The 25876-nt window shown below is 42.3% G+C and overlaps 1 protein-coding gene across 2 annotated transcripts in view; it reads left to right on the top strand.

Annotated features, from left to right (window-relative positions):
* The window catches only part of DSCAM (DS cell adhesion molecule), a 466019-nt gene extending 446379 nt beyond the window's left edge, over window positions 1-19640 (top strand). For both annotated transcript variants that reach the window (XM_074602331.1, XM_074602342.1), the window contains exons 32-33: window positions 379-681; window positions 18680-19640. In XM_074602331.1, coding sequence (XP_074458432.1) covers window positions 379-681; window positions 18680-19020 — 644 coding nt within the window. In that variant the 3' untranslated portion in view covers window positions 19021-19640. The remainder of the gene's footprint in view (window positions 1-378; window positions 682-18679) is intronic.
* The last annotated feature ends 6236 nt before the right edge of the window (window positions 19641-25876 follow it).

The following is a 25876-nucleotide window of genomic DNA, read 5'->3' as shown; positions in this document are numbered from 1 at the left end:
CCTCATTTTGCTAACTCTGTTTTGGGGGTTTCTAACATTTTTAAGGCATTTTACTTTTAGATAAATGATTTTTTTGTGAAAAAAATAACCTTTTTCATGCATTAAAGGTCATTTCTTCTAAACCACGAATTCAGTGTTAAGCCACAAAATGCTGCTAGAAGAATAAGACTTCAGTTTAGGTTATGTATAATTATCAAGTTACTGACTAAACCAAAAATTGTGCAGACATGTAAAGTGAAGCAGACTCATTTAAGTCACCTTGATAATTTCAAGGGCTCTGCATTTTATTAAGAAATACTATCACGTTCATAGCTTTTCTTCCAAAAAGGCTTATGCAGATGTTTTCTTTTTCCCATTATTTATGTTTCTGATGTTTAGATCGAGCAAGAAGCAGCATGGTCTCCACAGAAAGTGCCTCCTCAACATATGAAGAGCTTGCGAGAGCATATGAGCATGCAAAAATGGAAGAGCAGCTGAGACATGCCAAGTTCACCATTACAGAATGCTTCATATCAGACACATCGTCGGAGCAGCTCACGGCAGGGACTAATGACTACACAGACAGTCTGACCTCAAGCACGCCGTCAGAGTCGGGGATTTGCAGATTTACCGCATCCCCCCCCAAACCTCAGGATGGAGGGCGAGTGATGAACATGGCAGTTCCAAAGGCACATCGGCCAGGTGAGACATTAGAGGTAACATTTTGGTCCTTGGGGGTGAGCATTTCACTCATAGGCTGGGCAAGAGGAGAGGGCATATCACAAGGAAGACAGAAGGTGCACAATCTATCCTGTCACTACTTACAGAGATAATTGCTTTTTATCCCAGCTAATATAGTGTTTGAGTATATTCTCCCACATACAGAAAAATTAGGAACTTGGAAATCTGGGAAAAGGCAGGGACTATCTAGTCCATCAAGTCCGTTCCTCTACAGCTGCAGCCATCAGGCAATAGACCCTTCTGGGATAAATAAGACCATATGGGATACATATGCCCATCTCCAACTCAAACCACCCACTTATAAAGCGTGTCTTAGAGCAGTATTTTGTGCTTGAGAGCAAAGGTTTGCTATCAGAACAGTTCGTAAAGACAGATTGTAGAAGACATACTATCCCTTCTGCTTTGTAGCTTGTCAAAGATGTAATAACCCTTCGGTGATGTTTTTAAGCTGTTATACTCTCTCTTTGACATCTCCTAATATCGAACTAGGATTATCTAAAATGGGGAGAATTAAAAATGGAGAAACTGAAGACAGTGCAATACCTCAAGGGATATGGAGCCTTCTACCTTCAGTCAAATTTAAAACCTCTCCAGCTTCTTACTGACTCAAGGTGCCTGAGGGACATCCATCTGTTGGGCTCAATCAAATTTTCAGTTCACAAAGAATTTTGTTTCTAGTGATATGCTAGTGCACAATAGCATAGGTAGATTATTTGTGATACTCTGAGCTCAAGTACATGATAAAATAGTCTCGGAAGATTTGTCAGTCTTTGTTACAGAATACATGATGTGACATAATGGAGGAGGATTCAAATGGGAAAAGGGCACAATTATATTTGTGTACTTTTTCTGAAAACATGATTTATTTTATTTTGATTTATTTTGTTTTATTTTATTTTTAGTATATAAATTTGCCGGTGTGGGTGGGGCTACTTATATACACAGAAAGTAATCAGTAGTGCTTATATATGTAAAAAAAAGTAATGAATGAACTACAGTCTTTTGCTTAACATACACCATAAATAGGAAAACAGTTGTTGTGAGGACAGAGAAATGGAAGCTAGTCAGTGGTATCAGCAAGGTCATTCAAAAGCAGGACCTGACACTGAAAAAAAGGTATAAAGGATTTTGCAAAAGAAAGCTAAAAGAAGAACATGGGGAGAAAAAGACCATACATAAGGCAGGAAGTTAAAATAGACAAGGCAGGAAATTAGTGTATCATATAGGTAGATAAGAGGGAAAGTAAGTAGGAAATAAAATAGTGAAAGAAATGACTGATTTCTATGTAGTCACAGAGTAGAACCACAAAACCAGGAGCTGTAGAAATAGATAAAGACAGAAATAATTTTCATTTCTAGCCTGGAAAAAAGTAAGATAAATATTTGTACTTTCTCTGCTAAAGGGAAGCATCTGCATTCACAGCTAAGTCAAAATTGCAGTCCTCTCATTCCAGTCAGTCAACAAACATTTTTTATCATTTCTCTAGCAAATAGCTTACTCTCTTCCTTTCATGTTCCAAATACATTATTTATGCATATTTACTATTTGGAAATATTCTAATATATTCCATATAAAGCTGATTTTCTTGAGGGTATACAGCACCAAAATTTGGTCCCTGCGCTTGAGTTAAAAGTTTCAAGGGTTGGAACATCATCAGAGGCCCTCTAGTGAATTACAGACTTGTAGACACCTTTAGCTCGGTTAGTTTAAATGGCCCAAATTTGTACCTGCTTTTCTTGATTGGCTTTAGCTTTCCTTTGCATTAAGGAAATTAAATGGGACCTAAAAATGCAAAGATTTTGCCATGAAACAATAATGATAATTTTATAAAGAAAAATAAAGCAATCATACCTAATGTCACAGTAAATAGTAAATAAGGAGACAAAGTGATTTTGGCATACTGAATCTGAGACTTCAGACTTCACCAGGACTTCAGAATGATCTACGCATTTGGCGCGGTTATTCTTTTATAACTCAGACTGTCAAATGTATTGCATTGTAGTACACATCTCTACATTTCAGCTGAAGTTATTGCATCACAGAATCACAGAATGGTTGAGGTTGGAAGGGACCTCAGGAGGTCATTTGGTCTAACCCCCCTACTCAAGCAGGGTATGTTGTCCAGTTGGACTGTGTCCAGTTGGGTTTTGAGAATCTCCAAGGATGGAAGCTCCACAACATCTCTGGGTGCCAGTGCTAAGTCACCCTCACAATAAATAAATATTTCCTAATGTTCAGACAGAGCCTCCTGTTTTTCAGTTTGTACCCATTGCCTCTGGTCCTGTCACTGGTCACCACTGGGAAGAGTCTGGCTCTGTCCTCTCTGCACCCTCCCTTCGGGTATTTGTATACATTGATGAGCCTTCTCTTCTCCAGGCTGAACAGTCCCAGCTCTCTCAGCCTTTCCTCACAGGAGAGATGCTCCAGTTCCTTAATCATCTTAGTGGCCCTTAACCAGACTCTCTCCAGTAGCTCCACATCTTTCTTGTACTGATGAGCCCAGAGCTAGACACAGCACTCTCCAGGTGTGACCTCACCAATGCCAAGGGAAGTGTCACCTCCCTTGATCTGCTGGCAGCATGCCTATTGCAACTCAGGTACAGCTGGCCTTCTTTGTCATAATGGCACATTGCTGCTTCATGTTCAACTTGATGTCCACCAGGACCCCCAGGGCCTTTTCTGCAAAGCTGCTTTCAAGCTGGGTGGCCCCCCGCATGTACTAGTGCATGGTGTTGTTTTCCACCAGTGCATGACTTTGCACTTCCCCTTGTTGATCTGCACAAGGTTAGCGTTGGCCTGTTTCTCCTGCCTGTTTCTCCAGCCTGTTGGGGTCCCTCTAGATGGTACAAAAATCATCTGGTGTATCAGCCACTCCTCCCAGTTTTGCGCCATCAGTAAATTTGCTGCGGGTATGTTCTGACCACCATCCAGATCGTTAATGAATATGTTGAACAGGATTGGACCCGGTATTGACCCCTGGGGTACACCACTAGTTACTGGCATCCAACTCGAATTTGTTCCACTGATCACCATCCCCTAGACCTGGCTGTTCAGATAGTTTTAAGTCCACCTCACTGTCTGCTCATCCAGCCCATAATTCATTAGCTTCTCCATGAAGATCTTATGAAAAACAGTGTCAAAAGCCTTACTGACTTCAAGGTAGACAATATCCACTGACTTTCAGGCCAGTCATTTCATCACAGAAGGTTATTAGGTTGGTCAAGCACCTTCTTGTTCTTCATGTGCCTGGAAATGGTTTCCAGGATTAGCTGCTCCACCACTTTCCCAGGGAAGGAGATGAGGCTGAGTGGCCTGTAGGTTTCTGGGTCCTCTTTCTTGTCCCATTTGAAGATAGAAGCGACATTTGCTTTCTTCCAGTCTTCAGGCACTTCTCACCACCATGATCAATCAAAGATTATTGGCAATGGCCTCACAATGACATCTGCCAGTTCCCTCGGTATTTGTAGGTGCATCAAGGCCCATGGGTTTATATATGTCCAGTTTGCTTAAGTATTCCCTGACCCGATCCTTGTCCACCAAGACTAAGTCTTCCTTGCTCCAGACTCTTCCACTGATCTCTTGGACCTGGGATTCCTGAAGGCTGCTCTTGCTAGTAAAGACTGAGGCAAACAAGGCTTTCAGTACCTCAACCTTTTCCATGTCCTGTGTCACTAGGTTGTCTGTTCCATTCAGCAGCAGGGCCACATTTTCCCTGGCCTTCCTTTTGTCATCTATACACTTATAGAAGCCTTTCTTGTTGCCTTTGACATCCCTGGCCAGATTCAACTCCAGTTTGACTTTGCTAACCACATTTCTGCATGCTTGGACAGTGTCTCTGTGTTCCCTCCAGGTTACCTGTGCCTGTTTTCACCATCTGTGTACTCCCTTCCTGTGTTTGAGTTTTGACAGGACCTCCTCGTTCACCCATGCAGGCCTCCTGGCATTTTTGCCTGAGTTTCTGCTCATTGAGCTTGGAGGAGGTGATCCTTGAATATCAATCAGCTTTTTTAGACATGAGGCTACTTCTAGTTTTCAGTACAAGCAGCCGTAGATGTTTTCTGCATCATTGTCTTGACACCAGGCCAAAACTTTCAAGTATATAGACAAGTTGTTATTAAACAGCCTTCAATAAAAAAAATATTTTAAGAAGAGTTGCGTTTTTCTTAAACTTTTCAAAAGTCATAGCTACAGGGAATAGAACAGGGAAGTAAGATTTTTTTAATTAGTTCCTACATTCAGTGTTTTGAAAGCGTGTCTTATGCATCTTTGCATTCTGATCCTTACAACTCCACAGACAGATTTTTGGAAAAACATGAGATTATTTGTAGGTTTTGCTTCAGTATCAAAAATAACATCATTATTTTTCCTTTTATGATAACACATTATGAACCACCAAGCAAACTGAAACTGCTTCTTAACAACAGCTTCTGCATAGCTTTAGAAAAATGAAAGGATGGATGCAGACCTGCACATGGGTTTTCATGGACTTCACAGAGCTGGCAGACCAAATCTGCCCAGGCCTTGAAGCTGACCCACTGCAGATGGTGACATTTCTCAGTAAGCCATAAGAATAGTCATGTGTCCCAGGAGGCACGTTAAAAGAGAAAATTGTAGCGGTAGAAATAGTACAGCAGTATTTAAACATGTGGGATAAATCACATCCTTTAGAAAAGTGGGTCTTCAATTCCTAACCTCTGTGCAGTGTTAATATTCTTCATGGTATAAAAATGACGTCAGTATGTTGTTAGCATTGCATCTGTCTCAGCATCAAAAATCCCAGAAGCTGGGGATTATGATTATTGTTGTCCTCCCCACAGTTGCCACTAACTAGAAGTTTGGTTAGCAAGATCAGGTCCTCAAGGAATGGGCATACTGGGAAATCATCTCAATGGATACTAGGTCCTTCCAGATCAAAACTGAGGCACTTTTTCATATTTATATTCAGAAATTTCAACAATTGTTACCCAAAGTTTCCCTGGGAGGTTGACAAATAAGCCAGTCCTTCATCCTCCGAAGTTGTCATCCAGATCTTCCATTCAGAGGTGTCACTAGGTGGACAGGAACTGGAAAGAAATATACTCTCTTCCTACTTCCCACTGTGCCATCAAAGAGTCTGAAATGTAAAAAAGTGGAAGATAATTGTAGGGGTTGAAAAAGTTTTATAATAACATTTCTCTTTTCTGTTTCAAAAATATTAACCACAAATTGAGTTATCATAACAATTATTCTTAACTGCAATAAACATTGCAGTAGCAGTTTATTAAAAATAGATTCCCGTTATTATAATTTTAAATCTCGATAATAGCCTCAGCCAAGAAGCCTCTTGGGTTTTTTCCTCTCTGTACTCCTAAATTATTGTGCTTGAGAAAAGAGCAGCTATTATCTGGGAAATATTTTGATATTTCTGTGCTTCCCAAGTGCTATTTATGTCTTTTTTTTGTGGACAGACCACTTACTTGCATCTTTTGGCAATAGAATTCATGCTTGGAAGAAATAACATCTGACCAGTGCTCGAACAGGAAATATCTATAAAGTTTTCAGCAGGTCTCTTACTATTTGCAGAAACATCCCTTCTTTCACAGGGGTACTGCAGAACTCAGACCCCGGAATTATATTTTTCTCTGATGATAATCAGCACTAAATAAAACCTCTTCAAATATATGACATTATCCTTAAGAGTTAGCTTGACTTGGGCCAGGCAGAAACTTGTCTACCTGATGTCACAAAACAAGTGCAAGCTCATTTTGACAATCCCGATTCCTTGCCTCTTTGGAGATCATCTTAATATATAAACCCTGAAGGGCTAACAGCATCTCAGGTATGCTTCCAGAGAAGAGATATCATTCACTGGGTATATCAGACTAGGAGATTTTGAAATCCATTTAAAGCATCACAGTTTTTTATATCTCAGAATCTCCTCTACAAACTTTCAGCTGATGAAAGGAATCAGTTTGGAAAGAAGCCTGCGCGTGGGTGGGGAGAACAGGCAGTTGCAGCCAGGCAGACTCGGAAAAAAAAAAAAAAAAAGATCTTCCAGAAACTGATTTCACAGCCACAAACACCCCATTCCTCCATAGGGAATCCTTGTGCTTTCCTGAGTCCTTAACACCTGCACAAAGCAGGAAAACCAGTTTGCTAAGCCCCTGCTCCCTCCTGCTCAGCATCTCCATCCCAGAGGAGGAGATTTGGCTGTCAGCCACCACCTTCTGTCAGCAACCAGAGGACAGTCAGTCAATCTCTCACCAAGCAAGTTTGGACACATCTTTGGTCTGGGTTTTTACAGTTGGACATGTAAGTCAAGCAGACTGAGTCTAGCCCTAAGCGTACTACATATTTACTAGAAAAGATGTGAACACTGGTCTAACCTCTCCAGTGTTGCTGAATGATCAAGTTCTTTCAGTATTTAAGATGCCTTAATTAGCATTCTTGACCCAATTTACAAATTTCTTGCTGCTTTGACTAATCCTGCAGACTTGAATGGTAAAGCCTTAGCTTGTAGACAAGCCTTAAGCTACAGAATACAAATACTTTATTAAATAATTTTTTGCAAGGGTCTCTTAAAATAGAGGCTGGACATCACCTGCAGTGCATAAATGTTGTTTTAAACGCCCAAGTCAAGAAACAAATCTTCTTTTCCAGTATTCAGTCACTACAGCTAAAAATAGGTTGCTTAGCACAATAAGGAAAACATGAAGCACACAGTAATAGAAAGCACAGTATATTTCCAATGTCAGTCGTGTAACCCGAGATAAAAAGATGTGAACTCTTTTCCACTGATCAAGGGTGAAGGAGCTATTTCCCTCTTCTACCGCATGCAGACAAGTGCAACATAGTGATGGGATCTATTTAGAGACTTGCTTTCTATTGAAAAGTTGCTGACAGTGCTCTATTAGCTGCAGCAGTAACTGAACCCGATACAGATTCGGCCACTGGGGATTCAGTAATGGCTGGGACACTTGACTAAGGGCCTCCAGCTCACCTTTTGCCTCCTTTTCCCATGCCTATTATATTATTCTACATTGACTGAAAATAGAATTGTACAGTTCCACAGTTTCCAGATCCAAAACTGAATTTCTTGAAGGTATGGGGAAATCTACGTAGACCATTTTTTGTTCAGAAATCCTCCAGTAAAGTAAGAAAAGGATAACATATGGATGGTTTTCTTTTTTAGTTCCACACTTGTACTGTCTGGTTTCAAATACAATATAATATATACATATAGATATGTATGTATATACACACAACATATATAGTGTGTATATAGAAGGAAGAAATCATCATCTCGACTACACAACTAGTGACCAAGGTCCAGTTCTGAGAAAACAACATAAGGAGACAAATCAAAATAGGCAGGTGGGAAAACAGGAATATAGGCAGAACAGTTGTAAATGGAAAAAATAACTTACTGCCTAGATTTTTACTGTAGTAAATACTCTTAACTTGTATGTTAACTTACTTGTATGTATACTTACTTACACATGTGTGACATATTCTGAAATTACTCCCCTAGATGAGCATCTCTAATGTTTCCATATTGAATTCTCCTGTGCCTGGAACACATTCTGATTATTTTCTGTTGCTCTGTTGGAAAACTAGGAACATGTCACAAGTAGACTGACTGTGCCGTTTGCTTCTCACCATAGAAATGCACATCAGTGGTGAGAGTAAATTGTCTTTATTCTGTCTCAGGTTTTATTTCTGCAGACTATCAGGAGCTTTTTATCATTCTGCCGTGAAAAGCTGAACGTTCTGCGGGGATGAAAACCATTTAGTTTCGCATTTAATTTTATGTGACTACATACTTGAAATCATTGGCTTGCCTTATTTTTCTGGTGGAAGCTTCACACTGCAAGTTTTTTAACCTTGCTAGTACAATGAAAATGTAGAATAAAACCAGGTTCAGATCAGAAGCTAAAATGTTATGAGATCAGAAAGGAAAACTATATCGGTGTGAATCACAAGTTTAAAGAGGGCAGCTGTTTGGTTACAAATAGAAAGTTTCTGTGCAATTGTATTGTGAAAATTCCATTTTAGGTAGTGTACAAGATGTTTGGAAGGTAAATTCAATTCATTGATGAGAAAAGTAATTTAAATTATTTTTACAACTCTCATCTATGAATCAGTGATGCTGGTGTTTGGAAGATTTATTTGATTTTTTTTTTTATTAAAGGCGAGAAACAACTGGTACTAGTTCCTCAAGGACTCTGCTAGGAGTTTGGAGCAGCACAGTTGTCTTTTCCTATTGCTATCTAGTTTATTTGTTATTTTGATTTGAAAATTAACATTGACTTTAGAAAAATACAGTGTCCCAAACTGTGCTTGCTTGCAATACTGTTGCAGGTTTTTTGCTTTCTTCTGATTAGGAGTTGCATGTTAAGGGAAAATACCCTTCAAGAATGCCCATTTCCTATCTTTTTATTACCCCCAAAAAATTATCTTATTAAAAGTGAGATTTTTAAAAATCAGAATTTAATTTAGTTTTTCTAACCCTGATTATTTTCTTATGGTCATTTTTTTCATTAGCTTCAACTGTTAAAATAGTCTACCCGTGTTTTCTGTAGGTTTGGAGGCATCAGTTTCAACTCTGTTCAGTGAAGAGTTTTATGCCTAAAGCAAGGATTACATTTATCAGTAAATTTTCAGCTACTTTCATGTTCTTACCCAAACCACGACACAGTCATAACTGCGATGTTAAATTTCTAAAACTACCAGGAAGTGCTCCAAATAAAACCAAAGATGCTGTGTCACTTCAATTAAAATAATAGATTAGAGCAGTTCTGTTAAGAGTCCATATTTTAGACCTCACTTCTACAAAAACTAGATTTGGCCTGCTCGTGCCATTTTAATTTTGAAAACGTCAAAGCATTTCACTTGATAGTGTTGAGACATAGTGTGTGGTTTCTCTGTGGCCTTTTAGTCAGCCCAAGGTAACCAGAAGCACTTGTTTCCATACAGAGAAGAACTGACCTAGCCTTGCTTTAAGGTCCTTGCGGTCATTTATGGCTGTTATTGCTTTAATTGACTTCACACACAGCAGGCTCTGGTAAGTTTCCTTGTGCCGCAAGACCTGAATGTAATTTGAGATCTACAGGAGATCTATAGGCATCTGAAAATGTAAACCAAATTGGACTTCCAAGAAAGACCACGCTTGTGCTATTTTTTGAAAGCAGTGGCAACTGATATCACTACAGAAACAAACATTTGTTTTAACGATGCATTCTTAATCTGACTGCAATGATAGTCTTTGCCATCCATGTAAGAGCTTCTTTGTATGCTGACCTTTAAAGCACAGGTGTACGTTCATGTGGATGTGTTTCAGTACTGTTCACATTTTCATGCCAGCATCCTTAATTTAAATGGGAGAGCTGAACTTCTGGTCCCAGTGGATTAATTAACAAAAATACAATGATGCACTTTGTCAGCATCACTCAGATGATTCAAACTGATGGACCTGTGGAGGCCGAGTTACGATAATTCATCCATGAATATGTCTTCAGCAGAGCAGCAAGGCAACGCTGGTACTGGTTTCCTTGTTGTTGCTGGTTTTCTTGTTGTTGCCTGACCTCCCCGTAACCATTAGCAGATCATTACACTTATCCGTCGCATTGGCACAATCAGGTTTAGCTGTGAATTCATGGGGATGGTGCAGAGCCTGTTGAGGTCAACAGAGTGACTCCCACTGATTTCAGTGAACCGTAAGTCCAGTTCGAACACCTCCCCTCTCCAGCCTCTGTGCTGAATCTGGGCTCCCAAGATATCCCAGGAATAAACTCATGAAGGATGCCGGTTTCCATGGAGTCACGATCGATTTAACCCTCAACTGAAGTGATGTATAATTGAACAGTTTCCGTTCACTGCACCCAGGATCAGCAAACGGGTCTTAAAACTCCAGCGCTGCTAACTAGAGGCACCTGAGCAAGGGCTTTGGCACGGCTTTCCTAGCTCAGACGGTGGGCAGGAGAGCCCTGTCTCAGAGCATCCTTAAAAATGTATGAAGCAGCTTGCGTGACAAGGTGGAGATGGAAAGCAAGAGCTCCGGTACTTGACATTTCTATCATCATTTCATTATTTATTGACAATTTTTCTGCCTTTAGTTTTGGAGTGCATATTGATTTAACTTGGTGAGGTCCCTTTTACAAGTTTCTATAACTTAGGCGTTGCATTAAATCGAAACAGGAAGGCCTCGGTTCTGCAGGTGCACCGGCCCTGTGAGGCTGAACATCCACGTGGTATCTCCATAGGGTCTAAATCTATCTGGCTTCTGGGAGTTAATTGGTTTTTCTTTCTTTACACTGCCAGCTCAGCAGCAGAGAGGCCCTTAAAAATATGTCAGTTCTCCTTAAAGTTACTTCTGAAAGGTACAAAGCATCTGACAGGTCTTTTAAAAGTGCAGCACTGTATGAAACACCAAAATTCTGCTTGAGAAACACAAATGAAAAATGTGCTTCAATTCCTGTTTCATCGACCTTCCAGAAGTACCCAACAATGTGATCATCAAGTCTCCTGGCATTCAGTTAGACACAGCGTGTTACGTTGGTGGAGTACAGATGTATGATCTCAGTTAAACTATAGCAGTTTATAAACTTCTGCTTTAAAACACATTGATTAAGGCCTTTCTCTTGGAATTAGAAGGCTTAAATCTAAATAACAAAATGAATGATCTTTAAAAAAAAATTACCCACATTAGTTGGAATCCTCATTTTCAGTCATTTAAATCTAATCTCCAGTAAGTATAAATCAATTTGTAGTCCTGCTGAAATCTATATAGCTACTTTGATTTATACTAGTAGCACATTTGGCTCCTGAACTACAGTTTTACTGGTGTTTCTTGAAAGATAACTCCAATTATTGTAGTCAACAGCAACTGTTGGTTTTATTTTGTTGTGTGAAACATACCTGGTATTTTTAATGCTTTTGTGAAAGTGATGACTTTAGCAGACTGCAGCATGCAACATTTAACTAAGTGTTGTAGATCTTCAGGTTATCTATTGAGGTGCAGTTTTCATGGAGAAAGAAAAATGAAACTTGCCGATTTAAAGTACAGCCTTGCAGGGGTGATAGGGAATTCCGATTTCTCCATCTAGCAAGGGGAAACTTGGCATATTTTGGAAAGTGTTTTAGCTGTTTCCTACCTCTGTGCTCACAAACTTGAGCAGCACAAAGACGTGATTTTGTGTCATTGGCCAAAACACTGTGATAAGCCCAAATGATGTAGTGGGGCGAGTGACAAAGCCACGAAGGGCAGAGCTGTGGCGATGGCCCGTATGGCAAAGGGGACCTGATGGGCAGCTGAAATGCCCCCAAACCCGCCTTGTTGGCCTTCTTCAATGTCAACGTTATGCATTCGGTTGGTTTAAAAGTGTCTCATAGAGCACGTCGATCATTTTTCTTGGGCAGCCGAGCAGAGGCTGAAGCTACTCTGAAGAAGGGAGGAATGCCTGCCTGCTCTCACAGCAGCTTCTTTGCTAACAAGAAAGCTGTGCCCTGCCACCTCCCACCTTCTGCCACTTGGCTGCTCGCTAAGCCTGTAATCTAAGGGAATGCTTGGACCTTTTGCCTTTATTCTGGATCACCTTAGAGGGCTGCAGAATTATTAAATCCAGTCTTTGTATTGAAAAAGTGGGCTCAGAAGGCGTCTGTCAGCTCCTGAACTTGCTAATGGTGTGCTCCTGTTGACCGAGAGAGCGCTGAGGTTTGCATTCATTCAAGCAGTCAGTAATTTGCATGGGGAAATTTCACCTCCATTTCCATTACCGATCAATACTGGCTGTAGAGAACGGAGCCCTGTTATTCAACGCATCATTCAGAAATTTTTTACTGTTCAGTTGTGGCATTTCACTGCAACATTTAAAAGAAAATAATAATTATGAAACAAAGAGCATTGGGAAATCAGTTCCACACTGAACAGGTCTTGGGGAAAAAAAACCCACCACCAAACAAAAAAACCAAACACAGGCATAAGTTAAAGTCTACCTACTGCTTTGGTTCTCTTAAATTCATTATGCTCCAAGTTTTCAACAAGTATCCACCTGACCCTTCGAGTCAAGGTGGGTGCTGAGTCAAGGGAGGCACCACGAAGCACAGCTAGATGCGGGGAGCCGCTGCTCCCTGCACCCATCCCCTTCCCTGCTTCGGGGCAGGAATGACTCTGCATCTGGAAAGGATCCACTTGGTTCCCTTTAGCAGATGGCCACTTTTCCCAGCTAACCAGGCAGGAGGGCAGAGCCGGTGCCAAACTCTTCACTCTGCTTGGCTGAGCAGGACACGGGATCAAAGGGTTGGCTTTATCACTTGTTAAGTGTATTTATACCTGATGTTGCAGCGTGCTGCGAGCCTTGCGGGTCTGACTCTCAGCCTCTTGGCGTGGGAATGGTGGCAACGTGGTGCAGACCATTCTGCGTGTTCGGTCTGTGTGTGTCTGCAGGATACAGACAGAAAACGGACAGTGAAGGAGCACCAGACGGTTTCGAACGCTGACAGCAGCAACTGTAAGAAATGTTATTGCTGCTACACGTCCAGCTTCAGATCAAGCTGCCGCTGTCTAAGAAAGCTTTGCCTGCCAGCTTTTAATAGTGTGTCATTCTTGAAGTGACAAAGACCTCCGAACATTGCTTTTACTCTTTTTTCATCAAACCTCTCACCTTGGCCTTGCAGACCCTCCGCCCTTTCCCTTTTCTAATATGAGATTTTCCTATAGGTAGTCTTTTTCTTGAAAAACAGCTTGTGAGTATCAGCAAAGGCTTCACTGATTTTTTTTACTGTGCTAGTGGGCTGGAAAACCCCACTGAACTTTTTAATCAGCGTAAACCTGAATTTAAAGCTCTCTGTCAGCAGCTCTGTCTCCCTTGCTTCCTTTCAAAGGAAAACACAATATCCCATCAGTGCTTCCCCTTTCAAACTCAGGACAAGCCAGGAGGTGCCCAACACAGTGGCATTCTGTCTTTGCCAGCTCTTGTCCACCCCCCAGCACTGCACAAGGTCATGAAGAGTGATATATTTGGGTCCCAAATCAACATAACTACATCAGCAAGACGCCCTACCTGTGCTAACAGAGCTGTTTGGATTCAATTCTGGCATGATCTCCGATCCCATGAGATCGTGCCAGAAAGATCTTCGAGAGCTTTTTTTACCCACTTGCCTAATGAAGTAAGCTGTGTGAATGCACTATTACCCAGTCTTATTCTTACCTCTTTAAATTCTTACCGCTATTACCAAGTCTTATTCTTACCTCCTTACCTAAAAATAAGGACACCTCTTAAATGTCCTGTCATAGTCACCAGTCCTACTTCATAAACTTTTCTAAAATAATCTTTCAAATAGCATGGAATTTCCTTCACATAGCAACCAAATCTTGAAAGTCATCAGGCAGTCATCGTCGCTAAGGGTATCTGTGTTGGAGCGTTGTGAAGACAAATTGCTTTTGCTTTACTGGAAGTTATGATTCATGAGAAAATGCATATAGCTATCATGTGACAACTTGGTAAGAGCATCTTTTTTGCAGTCTGTGATGATCTTTGTATTGAATACAGCACAAAACCTTAGATTTTTCTGGAGCAGATGAAAGCAAAAATACATGCAAGCTCTCCGGCATTTGAAAGAGGTATGAGGTAAATCTTTGGGGAGAAAAGAGTGCATCTCAGCTTGGCTTAATTCTGCAAACAAGATCGCTATCCTGAATAAAATTCCAGAAAAGTTGAGCAGTGATATTTTGCCTTCCATGTAGCCTGTCAAATTCATCCCAGCCCTTCCCATACCTGAAGCTGAGCTCCATAAGGAGGATAAAAATATCTATTCTTTTTGCAAAACGTTTTATATCAGCGCAGTTGTGCTGAAATAAGGGTAAATAATTTTTGCACAGCGCCGCATTAACTCAGAAAATGCTCACTTTGTGGTAGAATGTGTTGCTTATGGTAAATATCATAGTAAGTGTCTTTTAGCATTTGTTTACAAATATTTATTGAAGCTAACATTTTCTTAAACGTACTATACTAAATAATTCATTAGAGGGTTGGCCACTCAGAAAAAAAAGGCTGAAGTAGCTCTGGCTTAAATTGACGCATGCACATTTTACTGGATGTGTATTATTTGTGTACAAACTCAGTGTTTCTAAATTCAGGAAACTTCTCTTTTTGAAAAATGCATCAGAAAACTATAGTTTTAGAATTCCTTTTGTACTAATTAACCCAAAATGCATGAATTATTAAACATGCTCATTTGCCAGTGCTCATGCACTTGAAAGGTTTGCTTTTGTTACTAATAAGGCACACATACAGCTGAAAAGAGGTAATTAGAGCATCAAAGGCAATGAACCATCCTGAAACTTCGTTAATGCTGTGCCTGAAAAAAATTATCATTCAGCTGAATAGCAAGAAACTAAAAAATGCCTATACTGTTGTGTCCAGAAGGGTGAGAACCAGAGTCTTTCCAAGTAACTCCATGGATATGGCAAGAGGGTTTTAAACTTCGCAAAAATACCTTCAGAATTAATATAGGAATGGCAAAAATGAACCCCTGTGGTTATATTTCAGAGGCTATGTTTTTAAGTCAGAAACACGTTAGTTCTTATAAATCAAAGACTTTTTTCATTCTGTGAGACCTTTTCAATTCCAGCAATGAGGGAAAAGTTACATTCCGACAACTTTTCTTTTCCAGTGATTTTAATAATCTGCTTTGTTTTATAAGCAGTTGCAGGGAAAGATGCTTCTTGCAGATAAGAAGGAGCAGTGGCACTTTTTGTCACAGGAAAATGTGTACATCATATCAAATAACGAGTGCTCTGTGTAAGCTGTGTCAGAGATTGTGCGTTGCGTATCCAGCTTTGGAGAACAAGTTACACTCTCTGGTTTCTCATTACTGCAATCCTGTTGGAACTTTGCCCCCAGACGTTTGAAAAATTACAGTAAAATGACTGCATATTGTTTACACAGATTATTGACTATGCTTTCTTATGTAGATTTAGGGAGGAAAAAAAGGCCTTTTTTACATAGCCTGAAGCTCTAAAATACACATGAGAAATGTCTAGACAGCAGCTTGAAAACCAGCCTTCATCTCCGTAAGGTTCAAGACTCATCTCTTTTATACTCCATGTATATCTGTGTCTCTCAAGAAGTAGCAATGTGTTAAGATACAGAAGCAGCTCTCAGAGGCGACCCTGGGGGACTGACAATGAGCCATGCTCCGACTTCTGCTCCACGCCGGCTCCTTCCCAGAAAGCTGACCGTAAAACAGAAAATGAAGCAGTAAGAGGGAAATGACCTGGCTGGTCTTAATAAAGCAGTGGGTGTTGTGCTGCCTGGCAGCAGCCCGGCACGGCTGGTGTCAGGGTGACAGACATCTTTGGGAAAAGGCCCGTTGTTGCGGGAAATAGGGATGGGGGTTCAATGCAGAAGATTGGTCCCCTTCTGCCAGGGCCGAGAACTACTATGATGCGTGGGAGGCAACCATGGGAGCATGAGAGAAGCCCCGCTTTCTGACCCTGGCAGCCTCTAAACATCCCTGACAAGAAGATACTACTTCGGTATTATAATTAGTCACAAAGTTTTCCAGCCTACTGAAACTAGGTCTCAGAGGTGATCTCAGAGGTGTGCTTTTCTGCCCACCTTCACTGGGGCCCTGTGCAGTGATAACCTACGCCCGAGGCAGCCAAAAAAAGGCCCTCTCCGCCTTCATTAGCGGGTCTTCATTAGCAGAGATGGGAATGAGGGGGTGGCGCCATCCGCTCCCACTCTCTGGAGGTGCTCGTCTCTCTCACCACTGGGGAGGAGTGGGTAGCAATAGGGCTTCTTATTCAGGACCCTGCGGTGCCGCAAAAGATACAGCCATAGGGATTAAGTGATACAAGCATTCCCCATCCAGGTTTTCGCCTCCCTGCAGCCCACAGGGAATGGTCTTTGGAGCAAACTGCCCCCACAAATGGGTTTTGGAACCCATTTTGGACCGGTTTTGGAACCTGGTCCAAAAGGGAACCCAGAAGCAAAATGACTGGGGTGCAGTATAGGTGGCCAGGGGATGGGGTCTGCGTGCCAAGGGGGTGGCAAAGCTGTTGGGCAGCTCAGTTTGATGCCTGTAGTTAGGTGGAGCGAGTCGGCCCCTGCCTGCGCCTGCCGGTTCACGTGCCCGTATCCTGATGTACTTTACCCCAGCAGCAGGTACATTGCTGTCTCAGCTGAAACAGGTCTCATACGCTGAATGTGTTTGGCGTGAAAGGTACTGTAGGAAAATAAGGTAAAAGAGTAAAACCAATTAATGTTACCACAGTTCACTTTTCAAGTGGCAGTCAGTGTGATTGTAAGCAAAAAACTCCCCCTCTCTCTCCAGTCTTGCATAAACGTTGCCGTGGTGCATATGTCAGCCTAATCTTGAGATACGCACATCTTACTCTATGGGGGCTAAGTACCGTGTGCCGTGCATCTCTGTTGGAGATCTAACTAGAACAAAACATATGGTGTCAGACAGTGCCTGGCGGATTTCTGTAGGAATAAACAGTCATTCTGTCCAAATGTAACTTCTCAGCAATTCTCTGTCTGTGACCCGAAATTACGGATAGAGCAGATGCTGTTAGTCTTTTAGGTAAGATTTGCAGTGCCTTGACTTACATGAGAAAGCAAGGGACCTGTTTTATTTTAGATCACTGGGAAGCTTGTACCTTGGTTAGGAAAACCAAAATTGTTATACATTGTTTTACTATGAAGAAGTGCTTTCCTGGTCTACTGTTTATGCCACTGGAACAGGTCAGCCTTAATTTCTACTGCTGTAAATAGCTCACGTAGAAACAGGTGTAGTAGTGCCAAGAGACTTCTACTTTAAACATTCAGGATGCATCCCACCTGCAGATGAGGCTACGGTTTTGATACCAGCCATAAAAAGGAAGCTATATACCTGCAGAGGTCTGTAAAGACGGGGAAATACTCTTCTAGAATGCGCCTGTGACTGTGCTTTTTGTCATGTATACGTGAGGTTACTCCATCAAATATTTTTAGAAGGGAATGCCATTATGTGCCTGATTGATTGCCTCTCATTTCCTTGAAGCAACTTTATGAATGCCTAATGGAATAAATAAGCCAATCTGATTTCTGTAGCAGGTCTAATACGTGTACGGATACGTGGAAGGTAACATTCACCCCTGCCTAATCCCAGACAGCAGGTCCGAGGCACCTGTTTGAACTCAGTAGCTTTGCAAAGGCAAACCCTCTGGACTGAGCAGGCTGCCGTCACCGGGTTCACACAGAAATGCCCAGGAATCAGGGAAATCAGGTTGATACAAGAGCTAGGGTGGCAGCCCCAGTGCATCTTGTTGCCACAAAACAGCAGCATATTGATGGCCACGGTGGTAGAAAAGCATTAATGGTTTAAACACTGTGATGATGGATGGCAGGTAAATGTTCTTATATTAGAACAAGAACGCTTTTCTGCTTTATTCAGAAATCTCATGAAGACTATAGCCCTAACACTTATGCATCCATATTAAATGATTCGGTCATTCTACTCTAGATTGGAGGTCATTAATTGTAATTGTGAAAGTTTTCATTCAAAATGGAAAATAAGAAATGGAAATCTACCGAGACTCCACATTTTTCAAGTTTTGACAAATGAAAACCAAGACCTTTTCGTTTAGGATTTTGGGAACAACTTCCTGGTCTTTTCAGTTTATCTTCTTCATGCTGTGAGGGCACGTAAAACACATCACACTTCTCATTATAGTCATTCTACTATGAAAACAAGTAGTAATAGTGAATTGTTATGGATCTGCCCAAAAGGAGTTTGTTGACCCTTGATGCTGTAAGATCATGGCGTGGTAAATGGAAACAATATTTGAATTATGAATGCTACGGCCGGATTGGTTACAGATACTCTGCTTTGGTGGCCAAATCCATCAGCCTGACTCCCCCAGCCAGTTGGGGAGCATGACATAGCGCATGACCATAAGTAAGGACTTGTTTTTTCACTTTTGCCTCCCCAGGTGATCTCATGCATTTGCCACCCTACCTTAGGATGGACTTTTTATTGAACCGTGGCGTGCAGGGCACGAGCAGAGACCTGGGTTTGGGGCAAGCCTGCTTGGAGCCACAGAAAAGCCGAACCTTGAAGCGCCCCACCGTCCTGGAGCCGATACCCATGGAGACGTCCTCCACAAGAGAAGTACAGTCATGGCAACCTGGTGCTGTGGCAACGTTACCTCAGCGAGAAGGAGCTGAGCTAGGACAGGCGGCAAAAATGAGCAGCTCCCAAGAATCCCTGCTGGACTCCCGGGGCCACTTGAAAGGAAACAATCCCTACGCAAAATCTTACACCCTGGTATAACAAAAAGAGCATGGCTGGACAGTGGCTGTAAATATTTACACTGAAAAAAAAAATCCAATGAAAGCTACCTTTTTTTTATTGAATTCCAATATTTATAATTAAAGAAGAAGATTGCCAAAATATTTGACAAAAAAAAAAATAATATGAACGACAGACAGTGCAAAGACTCTCTTGCTTTTTTTCTGTCTGAGTGTGAGCTTCATCTGACTGGACATCTGAATTTTTGGGTAAAAGAGTCCAGTTTTCTGATCTTCACAAGCGTTTGTGTTTTTACTGATTTTCTACGAAGTGCATGGAGACTTAACTAAAACATTTTAACTGGAAGTTCCATCATACAAGATTTAAAAGGGAAAAAAAAATCACAAAAAAAAAAAAATCACCCTATTTGTGAGTTCAACAAGAACATTGATTTGGAAAAACAAAAAGTCTTTTGTCATGTTTGCACTTTTCTTTTTTTTAATTAGAAAATGGGTCCTTGATTGTTCTTTTTTTGTTGTTAATTAGGATGAGTGATGTCAGTGGAGGGGATTGATTTGTTTTTTTTTTTAATATTAATTTAATGAGACACTCTTTGCATTTTGTCTATGCGAAATAAAAGGGTCTTCTGCCTTTATTTGTGACGTCTGCTTCCATTGCCTTCTGCTGTACTTGGTTTTCCCTAAGTGTAATAGCTGTGTCAGTACCGTACTCTGAACAATATCTTCTTGTGCCTTGGGCAGAAATGGAAAGCTGGGGTCATACCTTTGGAAAAAATTGTGGTTCACTTACCCACAGCTTTTTTGCTACCGTGGGTCAGAGAGCCGGAACGGCGCCAGTCCCGAGTGCTCCGAATACAACTCACATGGGACTCTGCATTCGCTTCATCTGCCACCGGGAGGCTTTCGTTCGGCTTCAATATTTTCGGATCGGAAGAAATGTGTTGATGTTACTTTACTTACTCCCTAGGAATGGATCTTTAGTCCATTTGGGAGCAGCACTCACAGAAATTAGTTGCTTACATAAGGACTGGGGAAAAAAAAACCACCAGCTTTTCCCGTAATAGGAGAAAGGGGAGGAAAAAAGTTATTCCAGGTCTAAGATCAATGTGGCTTTCTTTAGAGGAAAAAATCTTTTACGAGGGACCTGTCAGCTTATATTACTTTGTTGCGTCTTTTGATTACGTGAGAAGCAATATTGCTTGGTTTATATAAAGCAAAAATGACTGAATACTACAGTCGGTGGGTTAAACACAACCACATTTGAGCCACCTTCCTAAGTGCCTCCTTGTGTGTGTCCTGGCTGCCGTTGCGTGCCCTGACCAAGAGAGCATGGTGCAGAGCATCCCAGGCTAGTGCTACCACGAGCACGCTGTTCAGCCCTGGCTGGAAATATTAACTGGGGTCTGAAAGCAATAAAACTCGGTAAACTTGAGCAGGCTGAGAACCTCCTGCCATTTCCCTGGCGGGTGACAGTGTGGGCACTGCTAATGCAAACGTTTCTGCTCCGTGCTCAATTCAAGTTGCTTTAAAATAGAAAAATGCAGTTATGTATAATTGTTTCATTACTGTTATTAATGTAATTGTGCTGTTATAAGGGCACTAAGTTAGCAAAGTGCTTAAGTGTCTGGAAATGAACCGAGTTGCACGTGCATCCTTAGCTCTGTCAAGCCAAAGTGCTAAAGTTCTGGAAAGCCCTACAGAGGAAGCCAGATGAAGACATCCTTGAGGTATGTACCTCTTACAGACCTACAGGGGAGTGCTGAGATGTCACTCAGATAAGGAACCATTTCCCATCTAGTCTGTCTATTTGACCAGTATGGTGATAAAGCACATTAAAAAAAAAAAAAGGCACAAAAACCCCCCAAAACAAAACAAATAAACCCCAACAACACCCAACCTTTTGGGGTTAATTAATTAAGAAGTATTAATAGAAGTATTAAGAAGAATTAATTAAGAAGTATTTTCCAACAGAATGAAAAAACTATGTGTTGAAAAAAGATTAAGTTATTAATTTGCTTTGGTTTGTTGTATTGGGTTTTTTTCTCCATAGAGAAATATTATGTTAAAAAGAACCTAATTTAAACATGCAAAAAGAAATTTCTTGTACTATTTCCCATTGAAAAACTCCCCAGAAAACGAAACGTTTATTGAAGATTTCATTTTGGGGCAATTCATTTCTTTTTGATTCACACCAGGAAGAGTCTTTCTGGTGTGCTCAGCTTGAGCTGGATGGGGCATTAGTACTGCATTTACAAATAAAAATTGCTTTTCTCTGTAGCGTTCAGGACTTTTGAGTCTCAGGCCACTTTCATCTTCCATTCAGGCTTCCTTCTTGTCTTCTGAAAAAAGGTGAAAAGCTTTTGGGCAAAACCGAGGCTTGATCCATTTGTTCCCGTGGCTCTTGGCTGCCCTCAAGCACAGGGGTGGCGGGTCCTGCGGCAGCGCTCCCCACCAAAACTCGCCTTCAGTGACAGACAAGAGGGAGCGTGCAATGGAGAGAGGAAATATTCACATTTTAAACTCCCGGTGACTCCTGATAGTAGAAGTATTCCAACATCTCCCTAAATCTACATTTGGCTGACAATCTGGAAAGTGCCAGCCGTCCTTGACTTAATGAGACTTCCTCCTTCATCTGTATTCAACGTGCCTGGGAATATCCATCATCCTTATGAAGTGAAGACGCCTTTGGGGGCCCCATATTCAAAGAAACTCACGGCAAGTCTCCTGCTGGTTAAAATCAGAGTGGAACCGGGCTGCTGCTTAACAGACGGAGGCTCAGACCTGCAGGGTGCCTGGCTCCGTGCCCTGCATCCAGCCAGCTCTTCCGTACGCGCAGCTGTAAACATGTGTACGGTCCCCTTGGCTTGGGGGTTTTATTGGCTTTTAATTTTCCAAAGAGCACTGCAGCGGTAGAGCTAGTTAAACACGTTAACAGAAGCTTTAAGGAAGTGCCTGTCCTACTCTCATCTAGTCAAGGTTTGGAGGTAGAAGTACTCTCTTTTCTCAGATCAGGACAGCTGGGAGCAGTCAAGTCCCTGCAGGATGCATCGGTTCGTGGGACCGAGATGAAAGGAAATGTGCTGATGTGTCTCCACCAGCACCTTTTTTAACACTTCCCTGTGAAAGAACTGTCAAAATCCATGGATTCTATATGTCTGCATCCCGCCACGTGATACACTTCCCCCATTGCACCAAATATTCGTGTAAGTGGAAACAGCAGTTGGAATCAGCATGAGATCTTGAAAGACAAGCTCTGAAGTACGGGAACATCAAGGTATCAGTGCAAGCACATCTTGCACAATGCTGCGACTCCATCTTAGTCCTGAGGGTGACAGGAGACTTTACTTCAAAAGATGAATTTAACAGCTAAAAATCTTGCGTCTTCTGTCTACTAAAAATCATACCTCCTTAGAGAGACTCATTCCTTTTCACATTATACTTTTCCCCATGCCCCAACCTCGGCTAACCCTTTAATGATTCACAGATAGTAATTATCACTCCGTTTTTGTCTCAAATGAGTTAGCAACTCCCTCACTCCTGCTTTTAATAAGAACCCTTTTATCCTTCGTTATTCCATTACTGTTTCACTTAAATTGTCTGATTAACACAATTACATTAAATACAGTACAGTTTTTGCCTCTCCTTTTTTTTTTTAGGTTGGAGCTTGCCTTTCCTATTGAGAACCAGAGATTTTGTCCATTTCAAAGTTTGTCTTTTGGCCAGTTATTTTTTTAAACCGGGTGAGCTCCATCGCAGTGTTACCGTAGCTAAGAGGAGTTAGGATTTATAAGCAAGGTGAGGTAGTATTGCACCAAATAACATAGCTGAAAAACAAACCAACCCCACCCTGGGCTACCATATGGGACAAACGGAGAGGCCAGAGGAGCTTTGTGCAACCAGGCTTCCCGCTTCCCCAGGCAGCTGTGAGGATGAAACCCATCCCTGGCTTCCAGCGGGGGTGAATGGCAGTAGGTCTCTACCTCCTTCCTTGCGTAAAGTCATTTGGGGTAAATGTCTTCAGACTTTCACGCCCAACATCCTCTGCGTGCACAGCCAGGTATGTATGAAGAGGGTTGGTTTTTTTGGTTGGTTGGGCTTGGGGTTTTTATATGGGGGTGGTGGTGTCTTTTTTTTTTTTTGTGAAGAGGTGGGATAAAGCGGTCAGCTGGAAAGGCAAACTCTGCCAGCACACCATTTTCCTGAGTAGGCTGAAAAGCTCTCGCAGAGAAGGGAGCTCTCTTTAAAAAGAAAGGAAAAGTAAAAAGAAAAATAGCCATACAGTTTGGACAGCCCCTTCATAGTTTTAGCGTGAGTCAGGTTGTTTTAGGTCACAGCAGTTGCTTAATGGACTCTTGTGGTCGACTATGAGGCATTCCAGCAGGGAAAAGAGAGTGCTTTTCACCATTAATTTTCTCTGGGCTTGCCTGAGCCTCCCGAGGGGAACCTCACCACCTCCCCACAAAGAAAATGCCTCTGCAGGACGTGCGGCAGCCCAGCACACGCAGCCAACGCTCCTGGGGGTCGTACAGTGCGCTTCCCTGGGGCTTCTTTTTATACTTTCTGAACTATTCTTCCTTTTTTCACAGTGAATGTTACTCCTTTGCATTCAGGTTTTCAGGGCAGGAAGGTGCTAGAATTAACACAAAAGGGATGTGCGACCGTTCCCAGGGCTGACGAGGGCCCTGTGAACTTTCCAGCAGGTCTTCAGCGGGGGAGCGTTTGGAACGCCTGCTCCCCACCCTGCAGCAGCCGCCTCCCGGCCCTGCTTTAAGCACCTCCACCCCACAGGTTGAACGATTTTCCCCCTGGCAGGCACCCGCCGAAGGCGTTCAGAACTTTTCAGGCCTGACGGCAGGAGAAGGGACAAGCGTGAGGGATGACGCTGAGCGCAGAGCTGGCCGGACACAGCCGGGGTGAGAGGGGGAAGCTTTCCTGCCTGATGGAGCAATCGTTCCAGCTTCAAACGAAGACTCGTCTCTCTGTGATCTGCTCGTCAGGAGGAAGGCTGCTGCAGGTATTTGTTCTGATGCTGCTGGACAAGGAACAAACACAGAATTTCTAACCAATGACTTTTTTTTTTTTTTTTTTTAAATGGGAAATACATACATGCATAAGATTTCGAAATCTCTGTGACCAAGTCTGAAAGAAACTGATCTCTACCTTGCCCATGGAAAAGTAATGCCAAAACCAGTTTCTCAGATTACTGAAAACAAAATGAAACAAAAAATTGCTTTGAGATAAATTGTGGAAGTTACTGGTTTTACGTTGAAACTGACAAGTTTTCGTTCTCTGAGTCTGTCAGAAAGCATAAACACCCCCTGACACACACACACACACCCCCCTTGCTCAAGCCTTTGGACTCTTTTATTAATTAAAAACAAGTAAGAGCTGTTTCATTAAAAGGACATCACATAATCATGAGATAACAGAGAAATCCACAACACAACGGGAAAACAAGGTGAAAAACCCTAAGAAAAGCAGTCACTAAGGAAACTTGTCATCAAAACTGTGACAAAGAGTAATATGATTTTGGAATATTGCTCAAGTTAAGTTAAGCTACATCTTTGCACCTAAAGTTTTTCCAACGTGCTTTCTTTAAGAGTTCCAGTCCTGGTAGGATAAGAAAATTAACCTGATTCAACAGTTTCGTAGAGAAAGCAGTGGTTTCAGCGCTGTTTTTAGTGCAATGGAGGCCTTTGGTGGTGTGGGGAGGAAAAGGAGCATTGCAGCTGGGGGCTTGGAAATACCAAGCACGCATTGAAACGTGTTGCGATAGATCTTCCACCAGCTAGAGCCTGGCTATGGATGGTCCTGCAGCTTTACCCTAAAGAATGCACGCCGGGTTCATGGAGAGCTTGAAAATCCCCTCTCCTCCCATCCCCTTGCAAGCCTCATCCTTTCTTCCTGTCCTGACCTGCCATTGATTTTCAGAGGCTTTTGAGGTTGCAGAAACTTGATGTGGCTGCCTCTGGATCTTAGGGTACCTCTTCTCCTTCCCTTCATCTCTGCTGGCAGCATCTCCAGCCTGTCCCAGCCCCTCTCACGCCGTGGTTCCCACGCTGCCCCGGCCACTGCTGCTGCCCCACGCTGAGCTCTTGCACCCCTGCGGGATGTGCCCCCTCCTGGGGTGGCCACCACCCTGTTTCCGTAAAGCCAGAAGTTAAGGACTAAGGGCTTCCCCGTACCCAAGGCAGGTCCCAGGGCATGCCGTTCCCAAACATCTCAGAGCCTCAGGGATGGAGAGCTCAGCTCTGATGGATAGGGCTCAGTCCAGAGGCTTGAAGTCAAACAGCCATCCTGCCTATGGCACCTGGCGTGCCTGCCTTCCCAAGGGCTGCAGCTCCCAGCCCTCCCAGGGGGCTCGCGTTGCTCCCGTGCCAAGAAAAGAGCTCCTGTTATACCGGAGAGGAAAAACAGTCTGGTAGCAGTAAGGACCTCGCCTCTGCTCCCAGGTGGGGGCTGGTCTGCTGGAGCCCATCCATGCCTTTGCACACCGGCGTGCTGGTCCCTGATGTCCAACTGTCAGCTTGTGTCTGCCTGGGTAGCCACAGAGTCGCAGGAAAGTGGGAGCTCACCGGGAGTCTGTTGGATTTAAATAACATTATCCCACAAGCAAAAGTTGGGGATGCTTTTGTTCGTGGAGAAAAGCACTGGAGGGCTGTAAGGCTCTGTCCTGTTCCAGCTTCTTCACTTCTGTGTAATTGCTCTAGCATTAGTAATAGTAAAATTATGTGCTTCCATAAGGAAATTTAAATTAAATGTAACCTAAATCAATTTGAACTGTAGAACACTGAGCTTGTACCACCTGTCTTTCCTATAGAACAAAATGGTACTTAAGCCCCAAGGTCAGGAGCAAAGGGAAAGCTTAATTAAAGTTG

Source organism: Larus michahellis, chromosome 1 (genome assembly GCF_964199755.1).
Source record: "Larus michahellis chromosome 1, bLarMic1.1, whole genome shotgun sequence".
NCBI lineage: Eukaryota > Metazoa > Chordata > Aves > Charadriiformes > Laridae > Larus > Larus michahellis.
This window is presented reverse-complemented; position numbering and strand designations above follow the sequence as displayed.